This window comes from Salvelinus fontinalis, chromosome 35, assembly GCF_029448725.1.
Source record: "Salvelinus fontinalis isolate EN_2023a chromosome 35, ASM2944872v1, whole genome shotgun sequence".
NCBI classification, from domain to species: domain Eukaryota; kingdom Metazoa; phylum Chordata; class Actinopteri; order Salmoniformes; family Salmonidae; genus Salvelinus; species Salvelinus fontinalis.
The window spans coordinates 21,620,457-21,643,951 of record NC_074699.1 but is presented as its reverse complement, the minus strand read 5'-3'; the positions used below and the strand labels follow the sequence as shown (position 1 = coordinate 21,643,951).

Below are 23,495 nucleotides of genomic sequence, written 5' to 3'. Positions count from 1 at the left end.
GTTTGTAAATGTATGTAAATTGTAAAGTATTTAGTCTGTAATGTATTTTTCGTTATATGTCGGACCCCGGTAAGACTAGCTGTCGTCATTGGCGTCATCTAATGGAGATCCTAATAAATAAGAAATATTAATTTATAGGCTTACTTGATATTGAAAAGTGGCTTGGTTTGTCGCTGTTGAATTTATTGCACTTTAATTGTTGTTTTCAACAAATATAAGCGGCCCTATCAAATAAAAGAAAACAGGTTTTGTTGCGCTAGTGAGGTAGGAGGGACTAGTACGCTGCCTGCGCCTGACGTCAGGCCGTTGGAGACAAGCGGTGAAAGGCGGTTGTGAAGGTACTGCCATAAACAGAGCGCAGACTGCGCCTTTAAGAAGTGCAAATCGAAACAGTAAAGCATTCGCGGTGTCAATGTACTAACAATGAATTTAATCGATATGGTCTTGATACAACTCTTGCTGTTGTTTAATTGCATATGGAATATTAAAGGTAAGTTTTGACATTCTGATTCATACAGCAAGAAAAGTGTTTAATCGCTAGCTAGCTCGCTAATCGGATTGAGAAAATGGTAGCAAGCGAGCTAGGCTAGCAGCGTTAACGTTACCTAGCTGGGAGGGGTGCAGCTCCTGATTTTTTTTTTTTTTTTTTTACATTTATGGTTCCGCTAGGACTATATCGAGAGAGCCTGCTCGAGCCTACGAAAGGTCCACCGAAGTGAAATAAGAATGTAACTGTTGTGGATATTTTTCTTAAGACATTCTCAACTATCTAGACTAATGTTTACTAAAAGTTATATAGTATCAACATACTTGTCCCCATTACTGCAGTTTCAGTCACGCACTGTTAGTTCTGAGAATCAAGTACAGTGGTTCCCAAACTTGAAATGGGGTCCCCTGAGAATATGTGATGTTATCAAACAAATTAATAACTTTTTATTTTTTAAATATTCACCTGGGTATAGAATACAACTTGTTAGTGTTGACTAAGACCTCTTACACTATTAGAATGTGTTTTCAAAGTTCTGGACATCCGGCAGGACCTAAAATTGAGTAAATATGAACACACAGCATTAACTAACGTTAGGGATATACTTTTTCCAAATGGGGTCCTCTGTATTAGAGGTCGACCGACTATGATTTTTCAACGCCGATATCGGTTATTGGAGGACCAAAAAAAGCCGATACCGATTTTTATATATATATGTAATAATGACAATTACAACAATACTGACTGAACGATGAACACTTTTATTTTAACTTAATATAATACATCAATAAAATCAATTTAGTCTCAAATAAATAATGAAACATGTTCAATTTGGTTTAAATAATGAAAAAACAAAGTGTTGGAGAAGAACGTAAAAGTGCAATATGTGCCATGTAAAAAAGCTAACGTTTAAGTTCCTTGCTCAGAACATGAGAACATATGAAAGCTGGTGGTTCCTTTTAACATGAGCCTTCAATATTCCCATGTAAGAAGTTTTACGTTGTAGTTATTATAGGGTTATTTCTCTCTATACCATTTGTATTTCATATACCTCTGACTATTGGATGTTCTTATAGGCACTTTAGTATTGCCAGTGTAACAGTATAGCTTCCGTCCCTCTCCTCGCTCGAACCAGGAACACATCGACAACATCCACCCTCGAAGCATCGTTAACCATCGCTCCACAAAAACCGCGGCCCTTGCAGAGCAAGGGGAACAACTACTCCAAGTCTCAGAGCGAGTGACGTTTGAAACGCTATTAGCGCACACCCCGCAAACTAGCTAGCCATTTCACATCGGTTACACCAGCCTAATCTCGGGAATTGATAGGCTTGAAGTCATACACAGCGCAATGCTTGAAGCATTGCGAAGAGCTGCTAGCAAATGCACGAAAGTGCTGTTTGAATGAATGCTTACGAGCATGCTGCTGCCTACCACCGCTCAGTCAGACTGCTCTATCAAATCATAGACTTATTATTGTATAATAACACACAGAAATACGAGCCTTAGGTCATTAATATGGTCAAATCTGGAAACTATAATTTCGAAAACAAAACGTTTATTCTTTCAGTGAAATACGGAACCTTTCCGTATTTTATCGAATGGGTGGCATCCATAAGTCGAAATATTGCTGTTACATTGCACAACCTTCAATGTTATGTCATAAATATGTAAAATTCTGGCAAATTAGTTCACAACGAGCCAGGCGGCCCAAACTGTTGCATATACTCTGACTCTGCGTGCAATGAACGCAAGAGAAGTGACACAATTTCCCTAGTTTAATATTGCCTGCTAACATGAATTTCTTTTGACTAAATATGCAGGATTAAAAATATATACTTCTGTGTATTGATTTTAAGAAAGGCATTGATGTTTATGGTTTGGTACAGTCGTGCAACGATTATGCTTTTTTCGCAAATGCCCTTTTGTTGAATCATCCCCCGTTTGGCGAAGTTGGCTGTCTTTGTTACGAAGAAATAGTCTTCACAGTTCGCAACAAGCCAGGCGGCCCAAACTGCTGCATATACCCTGACTCTGTTGCACAGAACGCAAGAGAAGTGACAATTTCCCTAGTTAAAAGAAATCCATGTTAGCAGGCAATATTAACTAAATATGCAAGTTTAAAAATATATACGTGTATTGATTTTAAGAAAGGCGTTGATGTTTATGGTTAGGTACACTGGTGCAACGGCCGTGCTTTTTTTCGCGAATGCGCTTGTTAAATCACCCGTTTGGCGAAATAGGCTGTGATTCAATGATAAATTAACAGGCACCGCATCGATTATATGCAGCGCAGGACAAGCTAGATAAACTAGTAATATCATAAACCATGTGTAGTTTACAAGTAATTGTGTTAAGATTGATTGTTTTTTTATAAGATACGTTTAATGCTAGCTAGCACCTTACCTTGGCTCTTTGCTGCACTTGCATAACAGGTAGTCAGCCTGCCACGCAGTCTCCTCGTGGAGTGCAGTGTAATCGGCCATGATCGGTGTCCGACAATGCCGATTACCGATTGTTATGAAAACTTGAACTCGCCCTAACTAATCGTCCATTCCGATTAATCGGTCGACCTCTACTCTGTATATTCTAGTGTCAATTTAGGGTCTTGTGCAGTAAACGTTTTGTGGCAAAGTGATTACACGCGAATGTACAGAATTTGCTAGCTATTTCGACAGAAAGGCAAAGGCTAATCATACATTGTGACTTGGTAAATTACATTTGTCATTCTCATGATGTGCCCAACTCACTGACTTTTCTTTCTGTATTTTATATATATATACAGCCTAGCAAGATCTCTATGGCTCTGATGCAAATATGACTTTATTTCTATGGTAGACTATAATTAGTTAGTGATCTGTATTTTCAAAATTCTAAGCTGATTTGAATTCAATCAGCACTCAGACGACCTGAAAACATGACACATGGACAGGATGTCCCCTGTGATGTAGTAGCGTGCATTAGAATAGACTTTCACTGACCCATGTAGGCTATTTCATAAACATGCCATCGAACGTTTGACTTCATCATTATTCTTCGCCCTGTTAAGGTCCCACACCATCAGGGTCTGACTACTGCTGAGTTGACTATACGCCTCATCTGTCTGACATCGAATGCATTTTTCATTTCACTCTCCTGTTTGCCATGGGCTAAAATACATATGCAGGGTCTGTTTGTTTTTTTTACCTGCTCTGACAGTCTGTTTTTTCGTGTGTGTGAACAAAGTGAGTAATTGATATGCCTGAAGCTGCTGTGGGCCTTGTGTTCCCCTGTGCCCCCTGAGCATTGAGCTCCCCTGCATTTCCTAACTGGTGTCCTGTTTGTTCAATGATGGGAACAGAAACATTCCACTGCAGATTAAGTGTTGTTTCAGAGACGGCTAGGTCTGATTAAAATATCAGGACTTGGATTTAATTTGAGCCTCAAATTGTTATTTTGTTGTCAAAACCTCATATTGACATTACTGCTGCATCATTTATCATCTTAATTTAATTATTTTGTTTATTCCACTTGAGTAACTCTCATTAGCTAATAAAGTAGAATGAACCATGTTTCATGGCTCTCCTTGATGAGCTAATATATTCCCACTCATTTGCATTAATCATACTTTTTCGTTGTTTGTTGGCTTATGTTATTCATGACGGCCAAGTTTGAGCCTTTCATTTGCCTATTTGTCTTTTAGTACAGTAATGACTCCAATCCATTCAAGGGACTGGGACATACGCTCAAATTCTAACACTGTAAAAGTACATCCTTCCTCCCTGTCTTCAGCTGTCCTTAGGGTGATGACTCTTTTGATGTGGATTGATTCGTGAAGCAACTCAATGTTAGCCATATTGGTTTTACCTACCATGTCTGATCACGGTTCACTTGAAGGGAGTCAAGAATAAATAAATGCTTTAAACAATGCCTTCAGCATCGAATTGGTTCACATGGGCCAGATGTTGGGTCAGATAGTCATTTTGCTGTCAGACTAATTGCAGAACTAAACAGCAGCAGCATATCTCTGTGTGAGGCACATGTTCCCTGGTGTGTCCTTGAGAGCGTTTGCTGCCAACTGAGAGTGTGTGAGCAGAGAGGATGCCACCTAGATTCCCTGATGGTTCACCACGATGTTTGCTGTCTGGAAAAGAGGATATGAGCCAGCCAGACTGGAACTCAAAGGTTTACTGAGGAAACAGAGTTCTTTTAGAGAACCATGATAATGTTCTTTCATAAACTAAGAAGATAAGTCCACCAATGTCCATTCCAAATGCAATTTTAAAAGCACAGATTTGTATTCAAATGGAGAATTTGGGATTAAATTGGTCACCACTATAGCAATTCATGTCCTCTAGGCTTAGGCTATATGCTCAGAACCTCAGATCGTTGTACACTGAGTGTTGCAAAACATTAGGAACACCCTCCTAATATTGTGTTGCATGGACTCTATAAGGTGTCAAGCATTCTACAGGGATGCGTCCCACAGTGGCTGGGTGACCTTTGGGTGGTGGACCATTCTTGATACATGGGTGAAAAACCCTTAACACGCTCGAACCGGTGCGCCTGCACCTACTACCATACCCCGTTCAAATGCATTTAAATCCCTCTGAATGGCACACACACACAATCCTTGTCTCAAGGCTTAAAAATCCTTCTTTACCCTGTGTCCTCCCCTTCATCAACACTGATTGAAGTGGATTTAACAAGTGACATCAATAAGGGATCAAAGCTTTCAGCTAGATTCACCTGGTTCTATGTCATGGAAAGAGCAGGTGTTCCTAATGTTTTGTACACTGTGTATAATCTTATACATTTTTACTGGGAAGGCAAATTATATTATCAGGATTTGGGTTTCTAAATCTATAATTCACTGCTAGATGCCACATACAGATTAATAATGAATGTGAGAGATGTTGTCATAAAACCATAGATTTGATTCATGGGTGGATATTAATGATTTGTTAGGGTTTGTGGAAACAGATTCTTCCCTTTTGACTCAAATATGTTTCCAGAGTTGAACATTAATTTTTCATAGAGGGAAAGCAGGAGTTCTGGCTAATCTGTTCAATACCAGCTAAACATTTTTAGCTGGTACTGATCCAAAAGCCATAATTTCTAAAGAGGAAGTAGAGTAGGCAACCATGTTAATTAAACTAGTAACATCCCTATGTTCCAACGGATCATATTCTCTTCACCTGTTGAGATGCTGTCTTTTCACTAGCGCTGTGGAACTCCACACACCGGCTTCATTATCTCCCATTCTGCTGTTTCACGCAGACATTACATGGGGTGTGTGACGTCCCCGTTCATTTGAATGTATTGGAGATCATTTGCCAAGAGAAGATTAGAAGATGTCAGTGAGACTCGGAGAGAGAGAGACTGACAAGGCCTTGTTTGTATGTGGAGAATAAAACAGTGTTTTGGAGCCATCAGGAGTTGCCATCAGGAGTCCTGTGCTTTGGTAATACACAATGGCTTGTCAGGGAGGCATAGCAAAGCCTTTCAGAATGTGGGGTTGTGGAAAAATATGTAATCCTGGATTATATTTCCCCTCACATATCCAAAGAACTTCAATGAGTCTCCACGATTGACATTGTTATAAAAACACTTGATATTGTGTTTTGTTAGTTTGAAGCATACAGAGCAGCATTCTAGTATATTCACACTCAAAGGCAAATATTATTTACCATATTCAAGATGTGCAATGTCAGTGTCAGAAATGCAGAGTAGCTTTGTGCATTTTTGCCCCTAGATTTTCCAAATTTGCCCCTGAGAGCTCTTGATGGAAAAAGCTGCCGCAATTTTTTCAAAACAAGTCAACAGGGGCAAAATATGCCCCTAACTTTAGATATTTTTTTTTCTCCATTGGTATCACACTTCATACAGTATGTGTCCACAAAGGATTCTCCTTGACTCATCCAATCAGATCAAGTGCACTCTGCTGGCAGCTATCCCCAGCACTCCCCCATCTCGCCCTCTTTGTTGTCAACATTCTTATTTTCAATGCATTTTCCAAGTTGTGAAAATGCTAGTATTCTTGTCTGGTGTATGGTCAACCAAGGTCAGAGATTGCTTAATTGGATTTTCACCGCTCAAGGGCATCATTTCCATGTTTCAGGTGTTGCCTAATATGCAGGCTATAAACAAATAGGCCCTATGTACGAAATGCAGGGAACTTTGTCTAGTGGTGGTATAGTATTGATACCCAAGGCAATACGACATTTCTTCACCTTAGGATGAAATGTCAGGTTTTTTTTTCTCCTCTAATTTAAACTTCTGAATAAGCCACGATTAACCCACAGCTCTATGTTATCATACTCCTACTGTAGTGCATGTAGGGTTGGAACTTTCAATAAAGACACTCCCGCTCTCAGCTGGTCGTAGTATGTGGTGCTGCACTAGTGTAAACTCAGTGACTTGATGGGCGGAGCCGTTTCCGTTCTGTTCCATCCCAGGGTGAGCAGACAGAGTAGTGTGTGTGTGTGTGCACCACAAACATTCACTGTAAGATTAAAACATGGGTCATGACAGGAAATGGATGCTTGTCTGTGTGTTTGTGAAAGGTTGAAAACACAGGGAGGGAGTAAAGATAAGAAAAATAAGACATTTTGATGTAATGTCACTGCTATTGTGATGTCATGTTTCCTGGTTGACATGTGGACCTCAGCAATATGGATTCTGAATGGTTTTTGTGTTGAGGCATTTGTGTTTATTTTGTTTAAAAAATGTCTTCACATTTTCAAACAGTCCATTTAGTAAGGCACGCGTCCATAGAGACACATACCAGCTCTACTGGTAGTACAGTACTGCACCTGTCGATGACACAAGTTGTTCTGCTCACACTCCATTCTTATGTTTAATAAATGTATCGTATAGAGCGTGTGTGGCAGGCTTACAATGATGGCAAAAAAAAACATTTGAGAGTGTGCTGACCCTGGTGCTAGAAGGGGGTACCCAGCTGGAGGTTGAATGTTTTGAAGGTGTACAGGACTATAAAAAGTTTGGGAACCACTGTACTAGTCAAATTAGGCCTAGGCCCTCTGAAGACAGCATCAAGCAACAATTCAGGAAACTGAAACATGTAGCCAAGCATAAACAATCAATAATGATTACCAGAGATGTTTTACTGACAGGGACCTACCTACCAGTCATTGCTTATCAGACTCACCACATTGGTTTGTTGATGCACCGTTTCCTCTGTTGCTTTCTTTTGTGGGGAAACTGTGAAATGGTTGACTAGTTTGTTCGTTCTGATACTTGTGACATGGTGCCTGACATTTGTATTTCTATAATGACTGTGTTCTTACATTCCCTGTCAGTTTGTTTTTCTGGCTTTATTCAGAGTGCATGGTTCTACCGCTAGTGTTTTGACTTGCCAATCAGTTTCCTGAAAGACAATAGTAAACTAACATTGACCTGAAAATGGTTCCTGTGTTAAATTGTGTTCCAGTGTCAAATCACTATTCTTTTCACAGCAGTATCTCTTTCAGGTGGGAGCTGTAAGCAGCATCACATTCAGTTCTGACTTTGTTATCAGTAGGCTCTTTGTGTTAACAAGCAGACTACTAACTTGCTCTGCCTCTTGTTTCTTTGCTCTGCATCATATTCAAGTGGATGTTGAGCAGTAAGACTAGAATGAAGAAATCTACTCAAAACCACAATGCTTTTAGGTGTGTGTGTGTGTGTGTGTGTGTGTGTGTGTGTGTGTGTGTGTGTGTGTGTGTGTGTGTGTGTGTGTGTGTGTGTGTGTGTGTGTGTGTGTGTGTGTGTGTGTGTGTGTGTGTGTGTGTGGGCCTAGTCTAGTTATAATTTTGTGCTAAGCCCTCAGCACATAGAAACATGCCTTCACATCACAATCTCCATTGCCTGTGACTCCACAGTAGGCTAACCTAGTTCTATGTGCAGACATTGTGCTGGGTGAGCTATACATAATAATACAACCCATCGGATTAGTAGCTTCTCAGCGGTTAAAGGCTGCAGCTAGCCACAGGGACCACTGGACAGTGGACATGGCATTGGTCCACACCACAACAGTACCCATCAATGCCATGTTGTTTCCACCCCTCAGTAGTCAATGGCTGGATGTCATGTCAGGGATGTAGACTAGTGGTTTACCCATCACTCACAGTGTTGTGGTATGGTGCAGCCAGTAGAACAAGTGGTGGAGCCCTGAGCTCTCTGGCCTGTCAAACAACCTGCCTTTACCCAGCATGCTAATGTATGGGGAGGGTGAGTCATCATGACCCAAGCTGTTTCCACTTCCTCTGTTCCTGTTCTATCTAGCCTGTCAAACTTGGCACCTCTGTGAGTGAGGATGAAGACACTGAAATACTATTGACTAAGCCTGCAGTATGAAGCCCACAGGCACTACTTGTCATTGACAGCTCTGGCAATTTGTGCTAGCAGGTGCATTCCAGCAGGACACAAATAAGGAGTAGCCAACATTTTCTCTTGCAAATTAGTGTTAGTCCTTTACCCTGCCAACTAATTCAAAGTCAGTGACTACTTGCAACACTTCAAATGGATTGACTAGGCAAACAACATTCTTGTATGCGCTAGGCATAGGCCTATATTGTTTGGGGCAGCAGGTAGCCTAGTGGTTAGAGCAATGGACCAGTAACCGAAAGGTTGCTAGATCGAATCCCTGAGCTGACGAGGTAAAAATCTGTCGTTCTGCCCCTGAACAAGGCAGTTAACCCGCTGTTCATAGGCCGTCTTTGTAAATAAGAATTTGTTCTTAACTGACTTGCCTAGTAAAATAAAACATGTAAATAAATAAAATAAAAAATATATAAATTTGAATATTCCAGAGGGTTTTACATAAACTTTTTGTGGGGGAGGAAGGGAGGAAATTATGATATCCCTCTTCTTATTTTATTTTTTATGTAATGAAAACACTTCCTTATGCTGCCATATCCAGCACTGGGGTCACAGTCCTCACATGCCCCACCCTTCCTCCGGACAGTGACCCTGCACACAGATCTGGTGTGATACGGAAAGGAAAATAAGAGGCGCGGCTGTGCCATGGAAACAACAGTCGTACATTCCTCTAATGGATTTTCTCAATGACAAAATCCATGAAACCACTGGAGTCCTATGTGGTCTGACAACTGAAGGGACCGTGGTGTGCCTGCCATACTCCATCTCCAACCAACAGCCTTCGAGTTGACCTTTACCCTGTTGATTCCGTTCGTCGTGAGCAGCTTTGGCTGCTGTAGGCTGTGTTAGTGGGTTTGTACATAACATGCTAAATATTTCCCTTTTAGGACAGAGGTTTAACAACAGATGATGAGTATCACTGGAAGGCATATCCCCTAAAACTGTACATTGTACCAATGGAGGGAAAAAGACATCCCATTGTCATGAAGTTTAAGATATCTGGGTTTTGTTAAAGTGAATAATCTACTTTGTTGCAACTTCCGTTCTTAGAAACCTTCAGTGTTGCAATTACTAGGGCTGTGATGGTACCAGTATCGCAATATTATTCCCATGTCAAAAATGAAAACACGAAGCAGACAAACCTCTTTGGTCTTTTAACAATCTGCTGTATTTAAGTTGTGTGCTACAGCTTGGAAATTAAATAAATGTGACTGGAGGATAACCTAATGATGTTTGTTTCCAACATTTAGGGCTGTTATCCTAAAGAAGTTTAATCCTCATGTTTTTGTTTACTTGCCACGGTACTAACAAGTATCATGCCGGCCCTAGCAATTACTACAGAACAAATATTCAAACGAGAACTAACCTTGTTCTTTTAACCAAACATTTCAATTAAACTAAAGGCTGTTTTGCATGATAGTGTTGTCAATATTTTGTGTGTCACTTCTCAGAAACACCAGCCCTTGCCAAATTGAGCCATATACAACGATCCGTCTCTTTAGTCAAATAATTGCATTTCTCTCTAGTCTATTCTGCTTTATTTCACTGGTGTTGCATGTTAATAGGCTGTGTGGGACAACGCATAGGAGATGTCATGCCCATGTATGGGGGTTGATGGAGGCAATCTGAGCGTGCTCTGTTTTGTTTTCCAGCCCTCTGTTTCCTGATTGATTAATCTTCTTCCCTTATTCTCACATTAAAAAGCCCACCAGCTCCTGTGTTTCTGTCCATCAGTGTGTCACACTAGACTGCTACTGTCATTAGTCTATTTGTTGGGGGGAGGACTAAGAAAAGCTAGTGCAAATCTCTGAATATTTTTTTCCCCCACTCATTCATGAACATGTCATGGCAGGTCGGGTGTGGCCCCTGCTTGTTGAAGAGTTTTTACTCCCACATACTAGTGCCACCATGACAATACAATCTCTGTGTTTTACTCTGGTTCCATTACCCCAGCAGCACTGTATGAGCTCCTCTCTTTAGGTAATTATTCCCAGAGCTGTGAAGCACGGAGTGTCCCCTTCATATCAAACACAGCATTAGCTGATGACCATACATTTCTTAATGGGGTTTTTAAACTAGCTTCTCAGGTAGTAGGCTAACGCATCAACAGCTGTGAGAATCTCTGAAAGGAAACGGTCATCTCAGCCAATCTCTTTTGAATTTAGTTGTCTCCTTGCTCATGACGTTATAGACGGGTTGGTTGTTTAGCAACACAACCGACGCCTGGGCAACTGTGGGGAAAGACAGACAGGGTTGGCTTAGATTGTTAACAGCATGTAAACTATATTTAGTCTCCAATGTTTATTGAAAACATAAATACATTTGCACAATGAGCTTGTCTCTCATACATTGTTACAGTTGTTGGTTAGCTAGCAAATTTTAGCTATATTAGCATAGACGTGACATCAGTAAAAATACACCTCAAAACAAGACATGGTATCAAGATAAAACTAGCTTGAAAGAGCCACCTATGATTCCCACTTGGCAGCTTCTTGTCATTGTTGCTAGCTATCTGACCATCCAGAATCACAACAACATGGCCTTCTGCCCCATTGAAGCGTGCCCATTGTTTTCATTACGTTGCCAGCTAACCAGTCTACAACCAGCTAGCAGGTGGACTGCTAAAACGGCAACTAATTTGGCTCTTATCCTCAGGTGTGTTCGACTGTTGTTATCTGACCATTCTTTAAAGCCTTTGTTGACTAGGAGTGGACCAATGATAATGCTTGGCGGATGAGCTGTTCTATGCGGCGGTGAGTCTCGCGCTCCAGCTGTGTGTGTAAGCCTGCTTAGCGTGGCTGCTGTGCTTCGTGGTAGAGAATTGAGCCGCTGCCCTGGTGTCGCTGTGAGAGTCAGTGCCTCCCGCCCTCCCTGTGCTCCGTCTTTATTACCCAGAGTCGTGTGGAGGCACACTGTCAGAGTGTGCTCTTTAGCATCTGTGTGTCAGCGCTTTAATGAAATTGATGGCCTATGTCTAAATCTGAGCCGGTCTTCATGCAGCTGAGCTCTCAGGATTATGCTTTGCCTCCACAGTTCTTTCCACCGTCACACTTAGCCGTACTCTTGACTTCCTGCAAACTGAGGGCTTCATCAGCGGAGAGCTTGGAGACTGGGTAGATGTGCTCATTTAACAGATTTGGGACTGTCTGGGAGACATTTCTACCTGACTCTGCTCTCGCCAACCTCTTGTTTTAATGTTAGGCATTTCTCTTTCACAAAAGGCATCAGCTTACTTTTTTGTGTTTTTTGACATCCCTCCTTTTTAAGAATAATCTTTTTGCTGTTTTGCCTTCAACTGTTTATTTATGTAATCTCCTCAGATCCACTTCTAGTCTACAGAGGCATTCTGGAGGTAAGAGGAAAATCGAATGTGGAAAAAGGATTATTCTCCAAAGATGAAAAGGTCTGCTGTCAACACTCTCCCTTCATAGAAAAGCATTGTTCCTTTGCCACACTGTTGTTGTGCGCTTAAAGTGTTTTTGTGTTCTAGTCTAGCAGATGTGAATATTATTTTTTTCCTCCCTCAGTATTTCTTAAGCCCTTTCAAATTCAAATGTTTAAATGCTCTCAACTCTAGTACACAGCTGTCAGGGAAGAGGCTGTATTTTCCACTTCGGCATGATCCTAAGGAGCCCCTCGGTGTGAATGAAGTGGGATCATGTTCCCACCAATGGGCAGCTCTGGAGACACCAGACTGGACACACACAGTCTAGCCCTACTGTCCGGACTGACTAGTGAGAGGAGCAGTTTAAGCGTTTGCCCAGTGTTGCCAAGCTGTCTGGGCAGAGGAATATTCTCAGCTAGCATCAGCCAGTATAGTAGACAGTTTCAATAAGGCTCTAACACCGCAACCAGCCAGCATAGCATCAGTCAGCCAACAGCTGAGCTACATATGAGCAGGAGCCAGTGTGCTGTTCCTATGGGACTAGCTTTAATTTTAACCTTAAAAATAACTGAATGAATAAGTGATGGCTGCTTCCATCCCGTGCTGATTGCTAAAAGTGTGACCGTTGCATCTAAAAGCTCTTTAAAAGCCTCCTGTTTCTACATTAATTTCCCCTCACTTTCCTGAAAAAGTAACCGCACAGTGACAAACCCCCAGGAGAGAGGGGTAGCCTCGTGTGGAATTGCGGTGCATGTCGGTGTCCCTCTCTTAACAAGCAGCGTTTATCCCCTAGCCAGAACTAGATAAGTGGAGAATTTTATCACAGCCGAGCAGGTGGAAGCGGGGGCTGCGCCGCTGCTGTCTCCGGGAGAAAACTCCATCTAACGCTGCTGATGACTTTTTCAACCACAATCACTGTAAGGAGAATTCAAAGGATCTGGAAATCTCTAGCTTCTGATCTAGGCTATATGCCTACAGGCTAAATATACACATACTTAGGTAGTACAACTGTTGGTGTGCACGAAGTCTTTGTCAAGGTTGCTCATAAGGCAAGGCAATCTAGAAAGTAAACTCCCTTACCTCAGAGTGGAAGATAGCTTTTTGGTCTAGTGGTATGGTTGACTCTGAGTTTACTCTGGAGTAGGGCTGTCCCTGACTTAAAAAAAAAAAAAAAAACGTGTCAAAACCTTGAAATGGGGCCATATTTACTGGTTGCTCAGGAGGTAAAGGAGAAGTCAGATGTGTGGAATAAATTTGACTAGTTGTGGAAAATACTGGAAATAAAGAAACAGAAGGTAAGGAGCAAGCGCTGCATGCATATTATATGTTCAAAACAGCTGCTTTTAGATGACTACAGCTTTCTGACTGTTTGGAACAATATAAACACTAATTAAATGATAAGCGTACCATAGTCAATTTTGTATATATTTTTTAAGCCTTTATTCCAGCAGTCGACTAAATTGGGTCAGCCGTACTCTGGAGCGTGGTGTACTGATGACCGTGTTTTGATAGCAGTTGGTTACATAATGGTACTACTCCTCAGCTTTCTTGAAGAGTATGTTAGCCTTTTTCATGTCTTAGTCGTGACAGACTTTCAGCATGCTTATAGAGAAGACCATTCAACATGTACTGCACTGACACAAATGACTGATGATTGGTGGAAATAAATTGATAAGAATGTCAAATCAAATGTATTGGTCACGTACACATGGTTAGCAGATGTTGTTGCGAGTGTAGCGAAATGCTTGTGCATCTAGTTCTGACAGTGCAGTAATATCTAACAAGTAATCTAACAATTGCCTAATACACACATTCAAGTGAAGGAATGGAATAAGAATATATACATATAAATATATGGATGAGCAATGACCGAGCAGCATAGGCAAGATGCAATAGATGGTATAAAATACAGTATATACATATGAGATGAGTAATGCAAGATATGTAAACATTAATAAAGTGACTAGTGATCCATTTATTAAAGTGGCCAATGATTTCAAGTCTGTATGTAGGCAGCAGCATATGTGTTAGTGATGGCGGTTTAACAGTCTGTTGGCCTTGAGATGGAAACTGAAAAACAGCTTCTCGGTCCCAATTTTGATGCACCTGCACTGACCTCGCCTTCTGAATGGTAGTGGGGTGAACAGGCAGTGGCTCGGGTGGTTGTTGTCCTTGACAATCATTTTGGCCTTCCTGTGACATCGGGTGCTGTAGGTGTCCTGGAGGGCAGGTAGTTTGCCCCCGGTGATGCGTTGTGAGACCGCACCACCCTCTGAAGAGCCCTGCTGTTGTGGGCAGTGCAGTTGCCGTACCAGGTGGTGATACAGCCCGACAGGATGCTCTCAATTGTGCATCTGTAAAAGTTTGTGGGTTTTGGGTGACAAGCCAAATTTCTTCAGCCTCCTGAGGTTGAAGAGGCGTTGTTGTGCCGCCTTCACCACACTGTGTGGGTGGACCATTTCAGTTTGTCCGTGATGTGTATGCAGAGGAACTTAAAACGTTCCCGCTTCTCCACTGCTGTCCCTTCGATGTCGATAGGGGGGTGCTCCCTCTGCTGTTTCCTGAAGTCCACGATCATCTCCTTTGTTTTGTTGATGTTGAGTGATGGGTTGTTTTTCCTGACACCACACACCGAGAGCCTTCACCACCTCCCTATAGGCTGTCTCGTTGTTGGTAATCAAGCTTCTACTGTTGTGTCGTCTGCAAACTTGATGATTGAGTTGGAGGCGTGAATGGCCACTCAGTCATGGGTGAACAAGGAGTACAGGAGGGGGCTGAGCACGCACCCTTGTGGGGACCCAGTGTTGAGGATCAGCGACGTGGAGATTTTTCCTACCTTCACCACCTGGGGGTGGCCCGTCAGGAAGTCCAGGACCCAATTGCACAGGGTGGGGTTGAGACCCAGGGCCTCAAGCTTTAATGATGTTTGGAGGTTATTATGGTGTTGAACGCTGAGCTGTAGTCAATGAACGGCATTCTTCCATAAGTATTCCTCTTGTCCAGATGAGATTGCATCATCTGTGGACCTATTGGGGCGGTATGCAAATTGAAGTGGGTCTAGGGTGACAGGTAAGGTGGAGGTGATATGATCCTTGACTAGTCTCTCAAAGCACTTCATGATGCCAGAAGTGAGTGATACGGAGTGATAGTCATTTAGTTCAGTTACCTTTGCCTTCTTGGCTACATGAACAATGGTGGTCATCTTGAAGCATGTGGGGACAGTAGACTGGGATAGGGAGATATTGAATATGTCCGTAAACACACCAGCCAGCTGGTCTGCACATGCTCTGAGGACGCGGCTAGGGATGCTGTGCGAGGGTTAACATGTTTTAAATGTCTTACTCACGTCGGCCACGGAGAAGGAGAGCCCACAGTCCTTGGTAGCCGACCGTGTCTGTGGCACTGTATAAAAGTTATTTTGTTGGCATTTACGTGTGTCCCCATTACCAGTAAAACATAATCAAAACCTTTTTTTTTTTTTTTTCCTTTTTTCTATTTTTTTATCCCCTTTTCTCCCCAATTTTTCGTGGTATCCAATCGCTAGTAATTACTATCTTGTCTCATCGCTACAACTCCCGTACGGGCTCGGGAGAGACGAAGGTCGAAAGCCACGCGTCCTCTGAAGCACAACCCAACCAAGCCGCACTGCTTCTTAACACAGCGCGCCTCCAACCCGGAAGCCAGCCGCACCAATGTGTCGGAGGAAACACCGTGCACCTGGCCCCCTTGGTTAGCGCGCACTGCGCCCGGCCCGCCACAGGAGTCGCTGGAGCGCGATGAGACAAGGATATCCCTACCGGCCAAACCCTCCCTAACCCGGACGACGCTAGCCCAATTGTGCGTCGCCCCACGGACCTCCCGGTCGCGGCCGGCTGCGACAGAGCCTGGGCGCGAACCCAGAGACTCTGGTGGCGCAGCTAGCACTGCGATGCAGTGCCCTAGACCACTGCGCCACCCGGGAGGCTATTCTTGAGCATGTGCTGTCAGGCTCATGGGGCTGACATCGCTGGTCCAAATGTCAGTCATGAAGCAAATGGCATCCATGGTAGCTCATGGATGTGCGTTTCAACAATATGTGTAACTTCGGTAGGGCAACACCTGAAGAATACCGCCTACTTGATAGTGTGTACCAGGGCTCAAGGTGCTCGACCAATCGGCGAAAGCCAACATCATTCACGACAGAGAACGGTTGATTGTCAAGGGCAATGAATTCCATTATCTTGGTGTTTAATGGATTTCCCCTTTTGAGTTGTCTCGCTGAGATTCTTCCTCTTCCAAATGACTGCTCCACTTGAATGTGTTTAGTTGTTAGAAGTGTGCGCTTAGTATTTTTCGTGTCATTACGTCATCTACCTACGTTATATTGGTATGCACGTCAGCTTTGACATCGGTTTTGCACATCAGCGTTAAACTAGACCGGGCCGACGCTGGCATTTTTAGATAATATCGTCCGATTTCCGATATGCTCACCGATATATATTGTGCATCCCTACCTCTCCCACGTGACCTACTTGTGTGTTTGTACTGACATGTGTAACTGATAATGCGCACACACTACATGTTTATGTAAATTGTGAAGTATTTTGTCTGTAATGTGTTTTTCGTTATGCATCGGACCCCAGTAAGACTAGCTGTCACCATTGGCGTCTGGTAATGGGGATCATAATAAATCAAATCAAGTTACTAATCTCTGCTTAACCACCTTAGAGGGTTTTCACACACTCTCATTACCAGTTCTCAGGCTGACTTTTTGTGAGAAGTGTTCCCCACAGTTCACACCTCAAATTGCAGCGTTTTACAGTACATAAAAGGAAGGAAACTTTAAGAAATCTAAGCTGTTCATTTGGTTTGCTAACTTTCTAGCTAAGTGGCTATATTTCAATATCAAGCTTATGTTCTTACTGCAGAGATATTCATACAGCCCAACCCTACGCATGGCATACATCGTCCAATGAAATGCTTACTTGCAGGTTCCTTCTTGACAATGCAAAAATAATAAGGAATAATAACAGATAAGAATACGAAGATAAAGTAAATGGCTCAGTAGAATAGAATACATTTTTTAGCATAATTATAGTACAGGAAGGCACAATTTTATAGTCCAATATTTACACGTGTTATGGGTAAGGGGGTCAGTGTAAAAACTGAGCAGTATAATAAGAGTCTGGCAGCAGCCATGGTGATGTTTGTGGCATGAATGTGTATGTGTGCTAAGTTGCGGAGAATTGGGGCAGGTGGTCAGTCCAGTTCAAGTGCTGAGCAGTTTGATGGCTTGTAGATTGAAACTGTCCTTGAGACTGTTGGTATCAGACCTCATTCTACGATACCGTCTGCCCGGTGGTAAGGGAGAGAGCAGCTCGTGGCTGAGGTGTGTGGGGTCCTTAATGATCCTGCATTTCTTACTCGGGCACGTTTTTTACGTAGATGTCCTGGAGCATAGTCCCAGTGGCGTACTGGTCCGTCTTCACCACCCGCTGGAGGGGCCTTGTGGATGGAGCAATTCCTGTACCAAGCCGTGATGCAAATGGTCCGGATGCTCTCGACGGTGCAGCGGTACTATTTGGAGATGACCCAGGGCGGCATGCCAAATTTCTTCAGCCCCTTAGGAAGCAGAGACTCTGTTATGCCCTCTTGACATGAATGGTGTTGGTCCGTGATAAGTCCTCAGTGATGTGGAAGCCAAGGAACAACCTGACTCTACTGCAGTCCCGTTGATTTGGATTGGGGTATGTTCCCTTCTCTGCTTCCTGAAGTCAACAATCAGCTCTTTTGTTTTGCTGATGTGGAGGGAGAGGTTGTTGTCATGACACCACAATGCTAGGTCACTTACCTCCTCCCTATAGGCTGACTCATCGTTGTTGTTTATCAGGCATACAACCGTGGTGTCATCAGAAAACTTGATGTTGGTGTCGTGCAAAGCCAACATGAATGAGGCTATGTAATGTTTTTTAACCTTTTTTCACAGTACATCAAATTTAAAGTGCTCTGGTGATTAAATATATCTTTTTTTAAAGATCCCATGAAATTGGAAGGGTAACAAAAAATCTCTCTGAAGTTTGACAAATGGCAATTTTTCTGTGTTGGCGGTGTTTCTGGGAGCAGGGGGAGGGAAGATGAGACTGGGGATTGGATCACATCTGTGTAAAGATGCCTGGAACCCCTGCTAGGAGCTGTAAATTATGACAATGGTGTTTGTGTCAGATAATAAAGTGGTCTGAGTTAGCAGGAGGCAGAGTAAAGGGTTTCTAGCTAGCTGCTCTTGATGGGAATCACTCTAGGTCCCTATGATGGGAAGGAGAATGGGGATATATTTGGCAGCACACTGCAGTCTTGTGCTTATCATCTACTCAACTTGTGGAAGTTTTTTTAGCATTTCAACACTAAATCTCTTACATGCCCTCAAGGCATTCAAAATGTGTTTGCGGTAGCCGATTGTTTCAATTTATTGTTTTTACTATTGCTGCAGCAGTTTTAGATGGAATGGGAAAAGTGAATGAAGCAAATACTGTGCTGAAAATAACCATTGGGCCTCTATAGTATTGTAGTATCTTGTGGGCGCAGGTGTCCTTCAAAAGTGAAGCTATTCTTAGTCTTAAAAACAGTGCTTGAGGAAGTAACATGGAAACACACACAGTAAGTCTAAATCAATGGTGAGAATGAGAGAAATACACACAGCCTGCTGTTGTATTATTCATAAGATACTTGTGAATCTAGTCAAGGCTAAAGCTTTCATAATGAGGGATTATGTGTCATGGTCTCGGGTTAAAAATAATTCCTAATAGACTAGCTGCGTTTTGAAGTAATGCTGTTCTGAAGTTTTGTCACTGCACCCCATGCCTACCTGCCAGTGAGGAATGAGTTGTTTTGACTTTTTAATTGGCCATTAAAAGTCTGTTTTCACCTCTGTTCCTGCAGGTCAGTATGGAAACCCTCTGAACAAGTACATCCGCCACTATGAGGGCCTGTCCTACGACACAGAGGCCCTGCACAGCAACCACCAGAGAGCCAAGAGGGCCGTCTCCCACGAGGACAAGGTCCTGCAGCTTGACTTCCACGCACACGGAAGGTACGTCACACTCTTTAGTCTAGTGTACATTTTAAAGTTCATAAGAGATCTAGCGTTAGCCTGTTTGCCAAATCTGTAGTGCTTTAGCCAACTCATCTGATTTATTGTTGTCATGTGTCGTGGCAATTTCCTGTATTACCAAATGAGGAGAGTTACAAACCACACACCAGTCAGACACTTAAACTTAATCTTTAATTATATGAGCTTCACCATAGCCCTTTGACTCTCAGATCAATTCAGTGTCTATAATGAATTCTGAGAGTGCCTAAAAAAGAATATCAAGATATTTTATAGCCAAGATACACTCCTCTCAACTTACATGACGAACCACAGATCTTAGGAAAACTTCACAAAGGGCCTTTTACTTGAGAAAGGAGTATCCCATAGCCAGATAGCATTAGCTATAAATTATCGTTCAGTTTGGTCTCTAAAACGAGGTTCTAATCTCGTTCCTGGTACTTCATAGTACCAAAACATTACCTCATCCAAGGCATAACTCAATTGTCAACTCTATATTCTCCCATCTCAAGTAAACCCCCTCTTCTCCCCACTCCTGGACAAGCTCACTGAGGGAAGTGACTTGAGCACAGACATTGTTGAGCCAAGAGATAATTGGTTCCCCCTTAATCACGCCATCCCTTCACATGGTTTAACAGATACATTCACCCTCTCTGGGCCCCAAGTGACATTTTTTCCCTAGCTGAGAAGGGAAAAGTGCAACTGCCAACAGTATAGTCCAAAGGGAGACATTCTAATGACGAGTATCTCACATAAGCATATTATGTAAATAAAACATCTTATCTATGTTACCCAACTAATTCTGATTCATCCTCCACACATGCCATTCATTTACCAATTATTGACTGACGTGACAATGTCAGTCAGAGGAGTTGGATAGAATACGAACAGATCTAGCTTCTGCTTTTCAGGCAAGTCGAGCGTCACTCCCAACTCAACAAACCTGTCGATGCTCGTAGTAAATAACTGACCTGTGACGTGTTTTCCTGCATGGAAAAAAAAGCTTTTGCTCAAGGGAGGAATCTCCCAATGAAGTCTGTGTGGGGTTTTGGATTACAGGAATATCTTAACACTTTGAGAGAGCGGTGTGGTAGAGTCTGGCATGGCATTGTGCACGAGCGTGATACAGGGATAGCCTACTGGAAGACAGTGGGTGTTCACTGGTTACCAGGCCTAAAGTCTTGTTATAGCAGCCTGCAGCAAGCTACTTCTTCTCACAGGCACCCACCTATTCCTACCAAACATTTAGTATTCTGTCCTAGGCTGACTCTGTGCCTGTCTGTATGTGGGATGAGTTGATGGTTATTGGGTTATTAAATCCAGCCGATTGTAGTCTCCAGCTATCTCTGACCTTGACTGATATGGTCACCAAGCAAAACACAAACCTAGAGGTTAATATGAAGAGATAGAAAATATGTACATACATCTAAGAGAAGTGCTGCTGTCTGGTTTTTGGTTAATCCAAAATGCTTTATTTGGGGAATGATGGCCAGGAGCTCGCTCGCTCGCTCGCTCCCCTCCCCCACACATAATCTACTGTTTCTATTTCAGATGGTGGATAAAGTCTTACTGATTTGGGGACTAGCAGTCCATGTTACCACCTGTCTCTTAACTAAGATGACCCTCACCCTCCCAACAGGGCAAAATCCTCTCTGTCCTCTTCTGACAGTTCACAAACTGTCAGTACAGGACTGTGTTTTATTCCGCCAGCTCTGTTCTCTCTCTCCTCTTTGTCACGGGAGCGGTACTGAGTCCTGACCTTGACGTGTGGATTCACTCCCAGTGGAGGGAAGAGGGTATTGTCCTCTTGTATAACAGACAACAGCAGGAGTGCAGACTGGCAGTGCAGACTGGCAGTGCAGACTGGCAGTGCAGACTGGCAGTGCAGACTGGCAGTGCAGACTGGCAGTGCAGACTGGCAGTGCAGACTGGCAGTGCAGAGGTTCCTTTGGGAGCTGCAATACAGCAAGACCTATCTCTGCTATAGTGTTACCTACCTTCTAATCCCAAAGCTACTGGGCAGATGACTCTTGTCACTGGGAAGTTTTTGTGTCTGTACAACATCATGTGCATGTAACTTTCCCGTCAAATGATGATATTCATGTCAGTTTTAACCCATCCCTGGATAAAATCACATCAGTCCTATTCTGTTCAAGTAGACCCTAGTTTATCTCTTTCATAATGGCACCATTTTATGTTTTGGAAACATTTACTTGTATATCTGTATTTCCAGCTAGCAGTGTTGTGGTCTCCCAGGGATGGTGAGAACAGGCTGCAGCGGTCACTTCCTGGTTGTCTGTTTCAGAGGACCGTTTCATTCACTGCTTGTTCTGGAGATAGCCCTGCAGGTGTTCACATTGTCTCCCAGTAACTACACCAGATGGGTGGAATGGGCTAGTGTGTCAGTTAAGCAGTCACAAAACACTGCCTCTTCTCTGTGTAGAACAGAACTCATAATTATTCAGTGCCTCTGGACATAAAGGGGAAAATGCAGCTTTTCTGGAGACGGCACGTCTTGTACACCTCCCACCCTTCGCTGTGCCTCGAACGAGCTCATCAACCAACCAACACTTTCAAACTGGGACACACGCACTTGTTCGTATATTCATTCGTTCGTACATTTGTACATTCGTTCGTCAATACGTACATACATACATACATACATACAGTTAAAGTCGGACGTTTACATACACCTCAGCCAAATACATTTAAACTCAGTTTTTCACAATTCCTGACATTTAATCCAAGTACAAATTCCATGTCTTAGGTCAGTTAGGATCACCACTTATATTTTAAGAATGTGAAATGTCAGGATAATAGTAGAGAGAATGATTTATTTCAGCTTTTATTTCTTTCATCACATTCCTAGTGGGTCAGAAGATTACATACACTCAATTAGTATTTGGTAGCATTGCCTTTTAAATTGTTTCACTTGGGTCAAACGTTTCAGGTAGCCTTCCACAAGCTTCCCACAATAAGTTGGGTGAATTTTGGTCCATTCCTCTTGACAGAGCTGGTGTAACTGAGTCAGGTTTGTAGGCCTCCTTGCTCGCACACACTTTTTCAGTTCTGTCCACAAATGTTCTATAGGATTGAGGTCAGGGCTTTGTGATGGCCACTCCAATACCTTGACTTTGTTGTCCTTAAGCCATTTTGCCACAACTTTGGAAGTATGCTTGGGGTCATTGTCCATATGGAAGACCCATTTGCGACCAAGCTTTAACTTCCTGACTCATGTCTTGAGATGTTGCTTCAATATATCCACATAATTTTCCTCCCTCGTGATGCCATCAATTTTGCGAAGTGCACCAGTCTCTCCTGCAGCAAAGTACCCCCACAACATGATGCTGCCACCCCATGCTTCACAGTTGGGATGGTGTTCTTCGGCTTGCAAGCGTCTCCATTTTTCATCCAAACATAACGATGGTCATTATGGCCAAACAGTTCTATTTTTGTTTCATCAGACCAGAGGACATTTCTCCAAAAAGTACGATCTTTGTCCCATGTGCAGTTGTAAACCGTAGTCTGGCTTTTTTATGCCGGTTTTGGAGCTGTGGCTTCTTCCTTGCTGAGCGGCTTTTCAGGTTATGTCGATATAGGACTTGTTTTACTGTGGATATAGATACTTTTGTACCTGTTTCCTCCAGCATCTTCACAAGAACCTTTGCTGTTGTTCTGGGATTGATTTGCACTTTTCGCATCAAAGTATGTTCATCTCTAGGAGACCAACCGCGTTTCCTTCCTGAGCGGTATGACGGCTGCGTGGTCCCATGGTGTTTATACTTGTGTAATATTGTTTGTACAGATGAGCGTGGTACCTTCAGGGATTTGAAAATTGCTCCCAAGGATGAACCAGAATGGCAGAGGTCTACAAAAAAAATTCTGAGGTCTTGGCTGATTTCTTTTGATTTTCCCATGATGTCAAGCAAAGAGGCACTGAGTTTGAAGGTAGGCCTTGAAATACATCCACAGGTACACCTCCAATTGACTCAAATGATGCCAATTAGCCTATCAGACGCTTCTAAAGCCATGAAATCATTTTCTGTAATTTTCCAAGCTGTTTAAAGGCACAGTCAATTAGTGCATGTAAACTTCTGACCCACTGGAATTGTGATGCAGTGAAATAATCTGTCTGTAAACAATTGATGGAAAAATTACTTGTGTCATGCACAAAGGAG

The 23,495-nt window shown here is 42.7% G+C and overlaps 1 protein-coding gene across 1 annotated transcript in view; it reads left to right on the top strand.

Annotated features, from left to right (window-relative positions):
• The first annotated feature begins 322 nt into the window (after nt 1-322).
• Nucleotides 323-23,495, top strand: part of LOC129834543 (disintegrin and metalloproteinase domain-containing protein 10-like) — an 85,840-nt gene continuing 62,667 nt past the window's right edge. Inside the window, exons 1-2 of the mRNA XM_055899637.1 lie at nt 323-490; nt 19,149-19,299. Of these exons, the coding sequence (XP_055755612.1) occupies nt 424-490; nt 19,149-19,299 (218 nt within the window). The 5' untranslated portion in view covers nt 323-423. The remainder of the gene's footprint in view (nt 491-19,148; nt 19,300-23,495) is intronic.